The sequence below is a fragment of the Crocuta crocuta genome, unplaced genomic scaffold, assembly GCF_008692635.1.
Source record: "Crocuta crocuta isolate KB4526 unplaced genomic scaffold, BGI_CrCroc_1.0 scaffold209, whole genome shotgun sequence".
Classification (NCBI taxonomy): Eukaryota; Metazoa; Chordata; class Mammalia; order Carnivora; family Hyaenidae; genus Crocuta; species Crocuta crocuta.
The window spans coordinates 3,931,418-3,947,712 of NW_027551566.1; the positions used below are offsets into that span (position 1 = coordinate 3,931,418).

The window sequence follows — 16,295 nt, forward strand, 5'->3', positions numbered from 1 at the left end:
AGTATATTGATATACAATAAAATTGCACTTATTTAAAAAGTACAGCTGATCCCTATGTGTATCACAGCTTTATGTACAATAGTCAAAATATGGAAGCAACCTAAGTGTCCCTCAATAGACCAGTGGATAGGGAAGATGTATTATATTTATGCAATGGAATCTTATTCAGCCTTAAAAAAGATCTTGCCATTTGCAACAATGTGGATGGAGCTAAAGAATATAACACTAAGTGAAATAAGTCAGTCAGAGAAAGACAAATACCATATGATTTCACTCATATGTAGAATCTACAAAACAAAACAAGGGAATAAACAAAGAGAATAATCAGACTTCTAAATACAGAGAACAAACTGATGGTTGCCAGAGGGAAGGGAGTTAGAGGGATGGGCAAAACTGGGGGAAGAAGAGTGGGAGATACAGGCTTCCAGTTATGGAATGAATAGGTCACAGTAATAAAAAAGCATAGGAAATATAGTCAATGGTAAGGGCATTGCAAGGTGAGAGATGGTAGCTATACTTGTAGTGAGCATAGCATAACATAGAAAGAAGTTGGATCACTAGATTGTACAACTGAAACTAATTTAACATTGTGTGTCAACTATACTCAAAAAAATTTTTTTAATTCTTCATTTTGCAAAAGAAAAAGTACAATTGACATATGTATATAACCTTGAAACTACCACCACAATCAAGAAGATGAACAAGTCTATCACCTCCAAAAGTTTCCTGCACTGTACCTTTTGGAAATCTCTCCCTTATGCTCCTCCCTATTCCAAAGCAACTATTGATTTGCTTCTTATCACTGTAGCTTAGTTTGCATTTGCTTCTATCCGTAAATGGAATAATTCAGTATGTGCTCTTTTTTTTTTTGCCAGGCTTCTTTCATTTTCCTAATTATTTTGAAATTCACCCATGTTGCTGCATGTTTCAAATGTTTCTTTCTTTTGATTGCTGAGCAGTATCCTGTTGTGTGGATACTTCACAACCTATGTATTCAGTTGTCTGTTGATGGACGTCTGAGTTGTTTCCAGTGTGGGACTGTTACAGATAAAGCTGCTGGGAACATTTGTATACAAGTCATCATATGCACATATAGTTTCACTTCCCTTAGGTACATATCTGGAATGAAATGGATGGGTCATATGATAGATATATGTTTAACTTTTTAAGAAACTGCAAAATTGTTTTCCAGAGAAGGTGCACCATTTTACACTCTCACCAGCGATGTGTGAGAATCCCACTTTCTCTACATTGTTACCAATGTTTTAATTTTTATGTTTAACCATTCTAGTGAGATGGTGTTTGTGGATTTAATTTGCATTTCCCTAGTGACTAATGATTTTGAGCATCTTTAAAAGTGCCTATTTGCCTCCATACACCTTCTTTGGGAAAGTGTTCAAACATTTTGCCCTATTCAAAAATGGAATTCAATATCTCCTTATTATTGAGTTGTACATATTCTCTTTTGTTAATATATGTTTTGCAAATATTTTCTCCCAGTCTTGCCTTGTTATTTGCCTAAGAAAGTTTTTCTGAAGAACTTGTTTTTATTTTTGATGAAATCCAGCGTACTTATTTTTCTTTTATACTTTATATTTATTTTGACATATTTAATAAGTCTTTCCAAAACCCAAGAGAAACAAGATTTTTTGTTTTCTTCCAGAAGTTTTATCTCTTACATTTAGATCCATGATCCATGTTTTTGATTATGATGTAATGTTATTCCAGCACCATTTCTTGAAAACAGTGGTCCTTTCCTCATTGATTATGTTTGGAATATTTAAAACTAATTGATAATATTTGTGTGATTCTGTTTCTGGACTTGTTTCTGATCCACTGATGTTTGTCTGTATTTACTTACTACCATACTCCCTTGATTACCATAGTTTTGTAATAAGGCTTGAATCTAAGTATTATAAATTCTCCAACTTTGATCTCTTACAAAAATGTTTTGGCTATTCTAGGCACTTTGCATTTTCAAATAAATTTTAAAATCAGCTTCTCAACATCTACAAAATGTCTGCTAGAGCTTTGATTTGGATTGCATTTAATTTATATATTAATTGATGTCATTAACAATCTTGAGTCTTTAAAGTCCAGGAAAATGGTGTATCTTACTGTTTGTTCAGGGCTTCCTTGATATCTTTCATCTATGTTATGTAGTTTTCTTTTTTTTTAATGTTTCTTTCCTAGACTTTTTTCTTTTTTTAGATATGTGGTTTTTAAATGTTTTATTTTTTTCGAGAGAGAGAACACGCATGCGTAAGTGGGAGAAGGGCAGACAGAGAGGGGGACAGAGGATCCAAAGTAGGCTCTGTGCTGACAACAGTGAGCCTGACGTGGGGCTCAAACTAACAAACTTTGTGATTATGACCTGAGCAAGTCGGATGCTTAATCAGCTGAGCCACCCAGGTGCCCCTGTGTTGTGTCATTTTCATTGCTCAGGTTTTACATATCTTCTGTCAAATTGATTTCTGAGTTTTTCATGGTTTTTGATACTGTTGTAAATGTTATTTCTTTTAAAATGTAAATTTCTGATAACTCATTGCTGGAATATAAAGTTGATTTTTATGTAGTGTTCTTATAAACTCACTATTCTTTCAGGGTTTTGTTTTGTTTTGTTTTTGGTAAAGTCCACAGAATTATCTATATAGGTGATCAGGTCACCTGCAAATAAAGTCAGTTGTTTTACTTCTTTGCTTCCTATATGCATATACCTTCCCTTCCTCCCTCCCTCCCTCCTTCCTTCCTTTACTCCCTCCTTCCTTCCTTCCCTCCTTCGTCCCTTCCTTCTTTTCTTTGTATATAAATTGATTTATTTAAAAGTTACAGAAAAGCATAATAAAATAGAGATTATTCTTAGAATTATTAATGCTGTGTTAAATATCAGGTAGGATTAGAGGGTAAGAAACAGTATAGGATGGGGGGTGCACCTGACTAGTTCTAGAGCTTTAGATGCCTTAGTTACACTGAAGTTGATTACATATTAATTGAGCCATTACATACTAGGGTATAGTAGTTGGGTGATCAGTAATTTATCTGCAGAGAACTCCTACACAAATTAGATCCATCTAGACCTCCTCAGTGCTGTCCCCCTCTACTCCTCGGGATCCTAAAGCCACCTGGATGACAACATTCCTTATCCATATATTCTTCCCTCCCCCAAGGTGCTGGGCAAGCTAAGAGCACTCTGCTCTCTGCAGCTGGAACATATATAGATCCTTTTTTCTTTCTTTTTCTTGACTTGTTGTCTCGGCCAGAACTTGCAGTGAATTTGGAATAGAAGTGATGACAGTGTATATTCTTGCCTTATTCCTGAACCTAGGGAGAAGACATTCCATTTCTCAATATTAAATATGTTTTTTGTTGACCTTTCAGACTGAGGAAATTTTCTCCTATCCCTAGCTTGCTGAGAATTTTTTTTTCTTTTTTCCTTTTTAAAATCAGGACTGGATGTTAGATTTTGTCTAAAGTGTTTTCTCCATCCATTAAAGTGAGCATGTGGTTTTTCTTTTTTTGTTAATGTAGTAAATTACAAAGATTGATTTTCAAGTCTTAAATCCACCATGCATTCCAGAGTTAAATCTCACATCAAGTATTATCTATTTTATATAATGTTTAATTTAATTTGCTAAAATATAAAGAATTTTTTGCGTGTATATGCATGAAGAATATTGGTCTGTAGTTTCTGTGTCTTTTTGTCAGATTTTAGTGTCAGGGTAATGCTGGGTTCATAAAATGAGTTGGGAAGTGTTCTCTCTTTTTTAATTTTCTGAGTTTGTGTAGAATTGGTATTATTTCATTCTTAGGTGTTTGGTAGGGTACACCACTGAAGGCACTGGGGTCCAGAGTTTTCTTTTAAGGAAGATTTTAAACTACACATTCTATTTATTTAATAGATATACATCTGTTTGGGTTTATCTATTTCTTTTCAAGTGAGCCTTGAGTTTCATTTGCTTCCCCCTTTTCTAATTTCTTGAATGTGGGCAATGAAGTCTTTCATTTGAAGCCTTTCTTCTTTCTAATATAGGCACTTAGAACTCTACATTTCCCTGAGTACTGCTTTAGCTCCTAATCTTGGTATGTTGTGTTTTCATTTGGTTTCGGTGTAAACTTTTCTGCCTTGGTGGTTTCTTTTTTGACCCATGGGTTATTTGAAAGTATTTTTTTAAATTTTCAAATATTTGGAGATTTTCCTTGTATCTTCTGGTGTTTATTTCAAATTTAATTCCTCTTTTGGTCAGAAAGCGTATATTGTATGATTTGATTGTTGAATGTTCCATGTTTACTTGAAAGGGATATGTACTTTGCTAGACTGAGTATTCTGTAAATGCGAATTAGGTTAAATTGGTTGATAGTATTGTATCAAAGAGTATTAACTCTTCTTTATCTTTACCGATGTTTCTGTCTATTGCTTAGTAAATGATTGAGAAATTTATGATTATAATTATGAATTTGTTTACATACCCATGTCTTCTATCAGATTTTGCTTCATGTATTTTGAAGCTTTACTATTAGGTATAAACCTTTTGGATGCTTATGCCCTCTCTATCATTATAAAATAACCTTCTCTAACCGTGGTGATACTCTTTGCTCGGAAATCTACTTTGCCTGATATCAGCGTAGCCATTTCCTGTTTTCTTCTGATTAGTGTTTGCATGGTATATCTTTTTTATCCTTTTACTTATAACCTATTTGTTTTTCCTTATTTACAGGTTTTAAAAATGTTTATTCATTTTTGAGAGAGAGAGAAAGAGAAAACACACCGGGGAGAGGTAGAGTGAGGAGGACAGACAATCTGAAGCAGTCTGTGGGCTGACAGCTTCCATGCTGACAGCAGCGAGCCAGATGTGGGTCTCAAACTCACGGACTGTGAGCTCATGACCTGAGCCAAAGTCGGATGCTCAACTGACTGAGCCACCCACTCACCCCTACAAAATTTTTTTAAAGCAGCATCTAGTTAGGTCTTTTAAAAAGCTGATAATTTCTGCATTTTAATTGGGGTGTTAAGAGTATATTTATTCTGACTATTGATATGTTTGAATTTAAATCAATCATCATGCTATTTGTTTTGTTTGTCTTATCTGTTCTCTGTTGCTCTTTCCTTTTTTTCTGCCATCTTTTGGATTAATTGGGTATGTTTCATGATTCCATTTTATTTTATAGGCTTTGTTGGCTTATTACCTATACCTTTTTTTTTTTTTTTTAGTGGTTGCTTTAGGGTTTGTAGTACATATTTTTAACACATCATGGTCTATCCTCAAGTGGCATTATACCACTTCATATGTAGCATGAGAACCTTGTGATAGTATACTTCCAGGAACCGAGTAACATTGGCCTTTGTGCTATTATGGTCCCTTGTTTTACTTCTACAAATATGATTCCCACAGTACATTATTACTTTCATTGGGTATAATCAATTTTTTTGAGGCCCTTTATACTTTTATTGTGGTAAAATATACATAAATAAAATCTACCATTTTAACAATTTTTAAATGTTTATTTATTTTGAGAGAGAGAAAAAGAGAGCGCATGCATGTGTACTTGTGCATGTGAGCAGGGGAGGGGCAGAGAGAGTGAGGAAGAGAGAGAATCCTAAGCAGGCTCTGCACTGTCAGCACAGAGTCTGACATAGGGCTTGATTTCATGAACTGTAAGATCATGACCTGAGCTGAAATCAAGAGTCAGTCGCTTAACTGATGGAGCCACCTGGGAGCACCCCCGTTTTAAGAAATTTTAAGTGTACAATTCACTGACATTAAGTATAGTCACAATGTTGTGCATCCATCACCACTATCCATTTCCAGAACTTTTTTGTCACTCTAAATAGAATTCCGTTTCCATTAAGCAGTAATTCCTTTACGCAATCCTTCCAGGCCCTGGTAACCTCTGTTCTCCTTTCTGTGTCTATGAATGTGCCTATTCTGGTTACCTTATGTAAGTGAAAACAGACAATATTTGTATTTTTTGTGTCTGACTTATTTTACGTAGTATAGTCTTTTCAAAGTTCATCACGTTGCAGTATGTATCAGAATTTCATTCCATATTAAAAATGAAAAGTAATCCATTATGTAAACACCACAATTCGTTCATCCACTCATCTGCTGATGGACATTTGAGCTGTTACCACCTTTTGACTATTATGAATAATGCTGCTGTGGACATTGGTGTACAAGTATCTGAGTCCCTGATTTCAATTCTTTTGGGTATTTACCTAGGACTGGGGTTTCGATTTTATGGTAATTCTTTGTCCAACGTTCTCAGGAACTCCCAAACTGTTTCCCACGGCAGTTACATCAGTTTACTTCCACCAGAAATGCATGAGGGTTCCCGTTTCTCCATATCCTCACCAATACTTGTTATTTTCTATTTATCTAATAGTCACTGTAATAGATATAAAGTAGTATTTCATTGTGGTTTTGATTTGCATTTTCTTTATGACAAGTGATGCTGAGCATTTTTGTCATGTGTTTCTTGGCCATTTGTGTATCTTCTTTGGGCAAGAAGTGGCCCTCCAGCGTGCCTGGCAAGAAGACGTGGCACTTAGACTGGGCTCAGAGGTCATGTAGGAAGTCAGAAAAGTACAATTAATGTAGACATTACTGGAATTGCTGGGGCTCACCCTCACACATGCAAGATCCAGTGTGATAGGATGAGTCCAAGAAGGATCAAGGCTGCTGATGAACTTCTGCCACGGTCAGGAAGTGAGTTAGCCAGGCCAGGTGAGGGGCACCAGCGGGTCCAGGTGGAAGGCCACTTTGTAATAAAATGACTGGAGAAGCGTCTCTTGTCTTCAACTTGTTCCATAGCCTCTGAGAGTGGTCTGCTCTTTGTTTTGCTTTTTATTTTCTAAAATGTTTGAATATGTTGAGATTTTCACCTGACTTCTAAATGTGAACCCCTCAGAACATGGCCAACGAGGAACCTTTTTTTGTTGTAGGTGTGCCCACTGCCTGGCTCCCCGCCCATCTGACCCCTTTGCCCGCTTCTGTCAAGAATGTGGCTCTCCTGTCCCGCCCATATTTGGCTGTCGTCTCCCACCCCCAGAAGGAGCTCAGGTGAGCAGCAGAATCTTTAAAAACGCCTCTTGTTGGTTTATCTGATCTTTAGTAGCGGTGGTAGCATTGTATCTGGCACATGTGATCCACAAACATAAACATTTGTTAAAAACAATGTTAATGTCTTACTATCCAGTCTCCTGCTTCGGGATGGAAAACCCAAAAACCCTAGAAGTTGCCTTAGTTTCCATTCAAGAATGGAAAACCTTATTTGCAATGCCAGTGCAGATAGCCTTGCAGAAGCACACGCTCAGAAGGAGACTGAAGTCTTATTGTTTCAATGATGCATGCATGGATAAATATGTGTTTCCTACTCACGTGATATTTCGGTTCATAACCTGGGTATAGTAAGGAAATATATTCTGGAAATAAATGGAGAGAGGTACTAGTTACAAGTCTGTATGTTTATAAGATACATCATTTTGTTCAAAGACACTGTATAAACTAAAGGTTGATCAATTAAAAAATGTTGTCTGTTATGTGTAGATAATAATTGGTATTAGCCTACTAATAAGTTTATAGTTAGTTAGAAAACATACTCAGTTCACTAACAATCAAAACCTTCACTGAAATGTGTTACTTGTTACGAACTTGATACTTTGGGGGGTTTTTTGGAGTAGGGTTTACAAAATGAAATAAAAGGATCTGTGATGTGGACTGAAAAATAACTCTTTAAGAAGATAGTCACTAAGAAAAAGCCACTAACTCAGTGAGGTCAAGTCGAATTCTGGAAGTAAGTTATGTCTTCAAGCAAAGGGTTGGAATCTAAACAGGTATCTTTTTATTATTGATTCTAATTCATTACTCAAGACTGTTGTAGAAGTTAGTTTAATTTACTATAACAAATTTTGAGCTTCATAAAGAAGATCAAACAGCAAATAAAATATGAACAGGTCCCATTGGTTGAATTTTCCTTGCTTATATTCATTCGTTGGTGCAGTGTCAAAGTTATTTTTTACTTGCCTGAAAACAAATTTTCAGAACTTTCTTTGTTTTTAGAGGGAAGAAAAGTTACCAGAGATTATAAATATTTTAAATGATGAACTGAACTTTGAAACATCTGTACTGCCCCTAAACTAATATTTGTTAATATGTTGTAATATATAAACAGCTTTGTAATTTGAACTATTTATTGGCTACTTACTGTGTCCTGCTCTCAGCTGGATTTCTGGGATTCAGAGGGGTGGAGCGTCCTCCTAGGCTCTTAGATCCAAGATACTCAGTCTCTGGAGAGACGCAGAAGTACCCCTTAGAGCTCCAGATCCACCCTTCATTGCCTCACCCTGTGGGTGCTACACCTTTATACATTTCTCCAGTGCCAGCTGGCTACATGTTCATTTCTGTTAGTAGCGGGGCATTGCTTCTGGAGGGACACTGCAGGAGAAAGGGCTTGGCTTTTCTTCTGGTTCTGGTATGCTTTTCTCTCTCTCTGCTCTGATGTACTCAGTAGCCTGCAGGAACCCAGTTTTACTGAACCTCAGTGCATTTTGGTGGCATCCCATGAACAGCTGCTCAGTGAGTTTCACTGGCACGCCAGACAGCTTGCAGATAGTCCTCAGGCATCCCAGGGGGCAGTTTGCCAGCGACCTGCAGCAACAGGCCTGCACATGGCTTCCCAGCACATTCTACCAGCTCCCCAGAGGGAGATTTCCAAACAAGTTTCATTGGACTCAGTTTTTTGCTTCTTTCCTTGCCAGTTTGGTTTCGTGTCACCCCAGTTGAACTTCTCCATCATCCAATGGGTGACACCCATACTCCTTTTCCTCCCCATTTACTTATCTTTCCTGTAACATATAATGTCCTACATATTACATCTATATATGTTATAAACTGAAAATGCAGTGTTACACAATCTTACATCATATAAAGATGAGAAAAAATGTTTATGTACTCATTTATATTTACCCACATATTTATTAAATCTGGTCTCTCGTATCTTCATTTCTTTACTGTGAACTCAGGTATTCACTAGTGTCACTTATTTTCAGCCCGGCAGACCTCTTTTTACTAACGGCATGTGTGCTAGCTGTTTCTCTTTGTCTTTGTTTATCTGAGAACATTTACTTTGCATCCTCTTTTGAAGGATAGTTTTACTGGATGTAGGATTTTTGTATAACAATTATTTTTATTTTCTGCCCTTTGAGTATATTTATTCTCCTACCTTCTGGTCTCCATGGTTTTTAATGTATGTGATAAGTCATTTTTTGTCTTGTTACTTTTAGGATTTCATCTTTGACATTCAACAATTGTACTATATATTGTGTCTAAGTATGGATCTTTTTGTGTTTATCTCTCTTGGGATTGATTTTCTTGGAGCTAATGTTTTGTTTTTTTTTTTCAAATATGGGAAGTTTTTGTCTAGTATTTCTTCAAATTCTTCTGCCTTTTTCTCTCTCTTCCTTTCTTCTAGGACTCCTTTACATGTATGTTGATAGGTTTTATATTGTCCCACAGCTTATTTCATAGTCTGTTCATTTTCTTCCATCCTTTTTCTCTCTGTTCTTCAGATTGGAAATTTTCATTGTACTATATTCACGTTCATTGATTCTTTCTTCTGTCATCTCTGACCTGCTGTTGAATCCCTCTGAAGATTTTTTTTCCATTTCAGTTATTTTAATTAACTCCAGATTTTAATATGGTTCTTTTTAAAAAATAATTTCTAGGGGCGCCTGGGTGGCTTAGTCGGTTAAGCGTCCGACTTTCGCTTAAGTCATGATCTTGCGGTTCGTGGGTTTGAGCCCCGCGTCGGGCTCTGTGCTGACTGCCAGCTCAGAGCCTGGAGCCTGTTTGAGAGTCTGTGACTCCCTCTCTCTAGGACCCTCCCCTGCTCACGCTGTCTCTCTCTCTCTCTCCTAGAAATAAATAAAACATTAAAACAATTTTAAAAAAAAATAAAATAAAATAAAAAATAATTTCTATATCTTTATTTAGATTCTCTTTTTTTCAAATCATTGTCATCATACTTTCTTTAATCTTTTAAATATGGTTTCCTTTCATTCTTTGATCATTTTTATAATAGCTGTTTTGAAATCTTTGCCAAATCCAACATCTAGGGATACTATTTCTATGGACTGTTTGGTGTTTGTTTTTTCTCTCTGTGAGTATAGGTCACACTTTCTTGTTTTTTGCGTGCCTCATATTTTTTTTTCTTGAATTCTGAACATTTTAGATTATATAATATACTGTAACAATTTTGTATTCTGATTTTCTCCTAGTGTTTTTTTTTCTTTTCTTTTTTGTTTTATTTTCTTTTCTTTTTTGTTTTATTTTGTTGTTGTTTACTGGGATTACATTTTTCACATTTGTCTCCCCTGAAATGTGTGGCCACTGATATCAGGTTTTTTATTCCTGTTTTTATTTTTAAGTCTGGGCTCACCCCTGGATCTACATAGCTTAGAGTTCAACTGAAGATGGGCCAGAAGTTGTGCTCGAATACCTTGGTCCAGTAAGGCTTTCAGTCTCTGCTGATGGATCTATGTGTGGACTGGATCATACATTCAAGCTTTAGGCTGTTTACAAGTCTGCCCCAGCTTTTACTTTATGCTGAATTCCCTTGCATCTCCGAGGCTAGCCTCCATCAGCCAGAGATGTGTTAGTGGCTTATGTTCACTCTGGTTTATGCTACACATATGCATATCCTCCAGTCAACTAAGAGTATCTGGGGAGCTTATCAAACCCCCTATATTTGACGTTACTCCTGGAACTCTCTGTTAAATCCCTGGCTGGTTGCCTCAAACAGGACCATGATTTCAGGCTAGTAGAGCCACTGGCCCTTCCTGTTTGCTTGCCGCTGAGATTGTCATCTTAGCAGTGCTCCAAATCAAGTGAGCCTTGCCTATCAGCATTTGCTGTTTTCACAGTCTGTTCTATCCCAGTGAGGCTACCACACTAACAGAGCTGGAGGAGGATGAGAACAGCCTCAAGCAGGACCACGTGGCCTTACTATGTTTTTATCTGAAATTCACCACTTTTCAGTTTCTTATGTGCCTTTGGTGACTTTTAGAGTCTGAAATGGTTGTTTTTAGTACCCAAAATGGTAGTTTCATCCAACTTTTTAAAAAGTTTTTATTTATATTGAGAGAGAGAGAAAGCATAAGCAGGGGAGGGGCAGAGAAACATGAGAGAACAAGAATCCCAAGCAGGCTCTGCACCCCGCCAGTGTTGAGCCTGATGTGGGGCTCAAATTCTCGACCCCAAGATCATGACCTGAGCCAAAGTGGATGCTTAACTGACTGAGCCGTCCGAGCACCCTGGTTTTATCCAACTCTATAATTGCCTTTTGGAGAGAAGATTTGTGGGCTTCCTTACTCCATTGTACTATAAGATATTTTTTCCTTTGGGGAGACTGGGTCACTCAGTTGGTTAAGCATTTGACTCTTGGTTTCAGTTCAGGTCATGATCTCATGATTCGTGGGTTTGAACCCTGCATCAGGCTCTGCACTGACCATGTGAAGCCTGGTTGGGATTCTCTCTCACTCTGTCTCTCTGCCCTCTCCTGCTTGCACTCTGTCTCTTTCTCAAAATAAATAAACTTAAGAAAGAAAGATATTTTTCTTTTAAAAATTGTTTTTAAGTTTGTTTCTTTTAAGAGAAAAAGAACGCATGCACGTGAGGGAGGGAGGGACAGAGAGAGAGGGAGAGACAGAATCCCAAGTAGGCTCTGCACTGTCATCACAGAGCCTGACGTGGGGCTCAAACTCATAAACCACAAGATCATGACCTGAGCCGAGATCAAGAGTCAGACACCTGTCTGACTGAGCCATTCAGGCGTCCCAAAGATATTTTTTCTTTTCTGTTTTTCACAACCTTGTTTTCCACAATAAACTTCTTTTTACTCACAAAGAAAAAAATAAGAATAAAGGTAATTATTTTAAAACATTTTTTACCAAAGCAAATTAAATCTTATATTCCAAGATCTACTTATACCTTCGGTTTTTGCATTCTAAGACAAACCTCTTTCTTTGTGCAGATGAGCTTATGTGCAGAGTGTGGAAACATGGTGCCCATGAACACTCCCATCTGTGTAGTGTGTGAGGCCTCTCTTACTCTACAGCTGCAGCCACAGGCCAGCCTGCGCTTGAAGGTAATGAAACGTGATTCTGTAAAAACATGAATAAAATGTGTAGAAAGTGATATGTAGGCAGTGAAATATCTTCAGCTGGTGGAGTTGGTGAACAGTTGATAAACTAATATCTGTGAACAAAATCCATTCTAATTGTTGAGAAGGCATGCTGACCAAGAGTTTTACCTGCTGATAGGATTTATAATGTAAGAGTGATACAAAGAAGCACATTTCCTGAACAAGGATTTGAAGGATAAAATGCATACAGCTGACTCAGACAATTTTTTTTTTTGACTCAGACAATTTTTTAAGAATTTTTTTTTACGTTTTTCTATTGATTTTGAGGTGGGGGGAGGGGCAAAGAGAGAAATTCCCAAGCAGACTCCACACTGTCAGCGTGGAGCCCAATGCAGGGTCTGAATTCAGAAACCATGAGATCATGACCTTGAGCCAAAATCAAGAGCCGGTTGCTTAACCAATGAGGCCATCCAGGCACCCTGACTTAGACAATTTTTTAGTTTATATATTTAAACTTGAACATTGCAATTAATATTGGAATTAAGCACTTTTACTCATGTCCTTAAAACTGCTTTATGCTTTTATTTGCTTTATTTGTTTATGGGTCCATGTTATATAGAAAAGAATAATTATAATCAGTCACATGGATGAAAAAATTAAGAATAAAAAAAGAAAATGTTAAATATTATCATCATATATATTCAGAAGCCTTTGCTAGACAATGTCATACCATGAAAATATTTTTGGTAGAATCACTAAATATACAACTGTATCTTTTCTCCATTTTTCAATTTACAGTCCCATTCATTCCTCCTCTTTAATCTCAAGTAAATATCACTAGAGAATAAAATAGATTTAGTAAAGAGGATTTGAGCCATAAAAATGTAAGAATTTTTAGTAATAAGGGAAATGGATAGATTTAATGTACAATTGGAACTGTAACACTCCTAAAGTCACTTTGTGAATTTTCATACGGGCAAACAAAAAAAGGCAAGTCTACTTTTTCTTCCATCTCCAAGCTCCCCTTCACTCTGAAAGGTTTTTAAGTATTCTAAGCGGTGCAAACCTTCAGAAATGAGGCATTGAAGAACTGGTTGGGCCAAGGTCGGGGAAATGAAAATTTAATAATTTTTTTGGTGAATGGAGCAGGAGTGGTAAGAGACTGGGGCATTATAGTCAGTGGATACTTGCTTTAGGGTCCCTTGAATAGGAAAGATTGAGGGTAGGGGGTCTGAGGAAGGAGTGGTCTCCAGGCTAGGCCTCCCAGGGTCACAGGCATTCGGGCCTACTCTGAGGCTTTTGGCATCCCTCACTATGGTGCAGCTGTGGAAACTTCTCAGCAATTTCTCTAAGTTCTGCCTGGCACCTCTGGTGTGAACGCTCACACACCGAGGGCATTTTTCAGAGACACCTTTGATGTGCCTTTTCCTCAGCATGCCGCTTCCTGGGCCACTCTCTGCGCCTCTGCACCCAACATTCCCTGGACTCTGATCCCTGGACCCACTGCCCCTATGCCTGCCCACACTTGCAGCCATGGAAGTGGCAGTCGTGGTGGGTGAGTGGGTGGGGACACAGAGGGAGAATTCACTAACTCTTATCAGGGGCTGGGGCCAGGGTTAGCTTTTAAGAGGGAGTGTCATCTGATGGATATGGTGGGAGGCATAAGCATTTGCCAGATGGGGAAGGGCTAAGACAAAGAAAAGTGGCTTGTGGTATATGTGTGAGGTGGGGGTGGGGGGAGGGCATTCTAGGAAGATGTCCAGAGACTGGAAACTGCAGGGTATGCTTCAAAACTCTGTGAAAGGTTTGGTTTTGCTGAGCTGCAGAAATACTGGGGGTGCTGTGGGATGTGCAAGATGGCGCCTTCATTACCGTACTTAGCAGCTCAGATTTCTTCGAGTGCACGCTAAAGGGTTGAAAACAAGAATAGGATTTAATGAGACTTGATTCTCTAGAGAGACTTTTTTCACTATAACATCTGCTCTTAAAGGGAAATTCCTGATTTTTATGGCCAATCAGTATTGCTGCCTCTACTCACAGAAGGACACCTGTTTGGAAACCCTAGGCTAAGAATCTGCATCCCAGTAGCTTTCCCAAATGTTACAAGTGCAGTAGATTTTTAGATAACATTTTCACCCAGAGAGCAACCTCTGAGGTCAGTGGAAATTCCTGTTGTTCACAGAAGCCAACAGTCTTACCTTCCCCAAGGCACCAGCAGGGCCTGTTATTTTTGTGTACTCCATCTCATTCCCCATAGTGCACAAAGCACCATCCATCCTCTTCCTGCTCGCAGTCCACTGCTATGGACTGATCTTATGTTCATTTAAAGGCCATGTCTGTGCTGAGAAATTTTGTTCTATCAGATATATATATATAGAATACCCTTCTATGTATTTTTTAGGATGCACAGGAATATATGCATATATATTTGCATATTTAGATTTTAGATTTGGTTTTGTTTTGTTATTTATTTATTTATTTATTACTTTATAGGTGGGAAGGGTCAGAGAAAGAGAGAGAGAGAGAGAGAGAGAGACTGAATCTTAAGCAGGCTCCACGCTCAGTGCAGAGCCTGGCATGGAGCTTAATCTCACGACCTTGGGATCATGACCTGAGCTGAAATCAAGAGTAAAATGCTCAACTGATTGAGCCACCAAGATGCCCCTTGTTTTGGTTTTTAAAAAAGTGTATCCCACTGGTCAGTTTCTAAACTTTAAAATTAATTTGAGGGTCTTCCATTTCACCAGAATACATGAGCTCTCCTTTACCAAGAGATCATGTTTTCTTTGGACTCTAACTAGCAGTATATAGCATACCTCCAGGTCTCCAGTCATATTGGGTTCCTAAAATCTAAGAGGCCTAGGGCAGGAATCCTCTTGAAATTATTACTGAAAAAGGTCTGATGATTCACGTGACTGGGGTAGTTACCTCCTTATAAGACCCCCACCTCTCACATAATGATTTGGGGCTGAAGCCAGTATAACCACAGCTCTGCATCAAGCAGAACTTTAACTTGGCATCTTTTACAAGATCCACTTGGAGATGAAGTTTGCCATGGCCTACTTCATTCTTCTTCACTTCATTTTGTCAAAGCCTATCATCTAGGAGATTAAAAAATTGTTCTTGTCTCCCAACTACTTTGTGAGGAAAAATTTACCCCAGTAACTAACTTGAGTCCACCAAATTGCTTAGAACCTTTCAACTAGACACATTGCAAATGCTGTGGATGACCTGGCAGATGAAGTTTGACTTTTTTTAAAAAAGACCCTCATCATAGATGTTTAGCATCTTCATTAAGGTCCTCTGATAGTGGCCTCAATCTCAGGTCACCCCTGTGGACATCTATGAGTGTAGTGATTATGATGTAAAATTATTTCTATCTGTGGGTTATGATCACTGCTCTTCAAGGAAGGGAGCCATGACATGGTGTCAAGAAGCCACTGCCAAAGCCATTAGAAACACCTATTGACCAAGAAGGCTATGTTTATTGGACCTGATACAGTAAGGTAGACTGGCACTTTGTCTTGGTAGTGTCTCAGAATGGAGAAGGCAGGGGAAGGTGTTTATGGGATTTTAGTGCTGCACTTGGGTGATTGCTTGGGATTCTCTCTCTCTTTCTCTGCTTCTCCCCTGTTCACGCGCTCTCTCTCAAAACAAAATAAGTAAATAAAAACTAAAATATTTTTTTAAAAAATTTAAAGGGAGTTTTGCAAGCCAGGGTTGGGATAGGGCAGAGTTAGTTTGGACAGGGCAAAGTTAATAACATGCTAATTTTAAAAATAGTTTATTTAAATAAAACTTTAATATATTTAAGGTGTTGATGTTTTAATTTACATATACATAGTGAAATGATTACTGCAGTCAAACTAATTAATATATCCACCTCTGTATAGTAGAAATTTTCTAAGAGAGTAGATACTGGTGTTTCCAGGACACTTGTGCACGTGCACTTGAACACACAGAAGTGTTAACAATGTGAGGATATACTAATTTTCGATTGTGTCCCCTGCAAGGTGAGGGTCTTGAGGAAAGCTGTTGGACTTGATAAGTAAGGAGTTTTACTGATTTGCAGTCTTTCCAGAAGATTTCCTGCAGCAAACAGCTATGTTATTTTTGTTTGATCTTAGTATCTTTTTAACACAGGGACAGGAAATTTG

The 16,295-nt window shown here is 37.8% G+C and overlaps 1 protein-coding gene across 14 annotated transcripts in view; it reads left to right on the forward strand.

The window, feature by feature from the left end:
• The window catches only part of DZANK1 (double zinc ribbon and ankyrin repeat domains 1), a 77,889-nt gene that overhangs the window by 22,136 nt on the left and 39,458 nt on the right, over positions 1-16,295 (forward strand). For all 14 annotated transcript variants that reach the window (XR_013331602.1, XM_077750186.1, XM_077750193.1 and 11 more), the window contains 2 exons: positions 6,941-7,058; positions 12,028-12,141. Coding sequence is in view for 13 of the 14 variants with exons in the window: in XM_077750186.1 (XP_077606312.1) it covers positions 6,941-7,058; positions 12,028-12,141 (232 nt within the window). In the remaining variant the exon portion in view is untranslated. The remainder of the gene's footprint in view (positions 1-6,940; positions 7,059-12,027; positions 12,142-16,295) is intronic.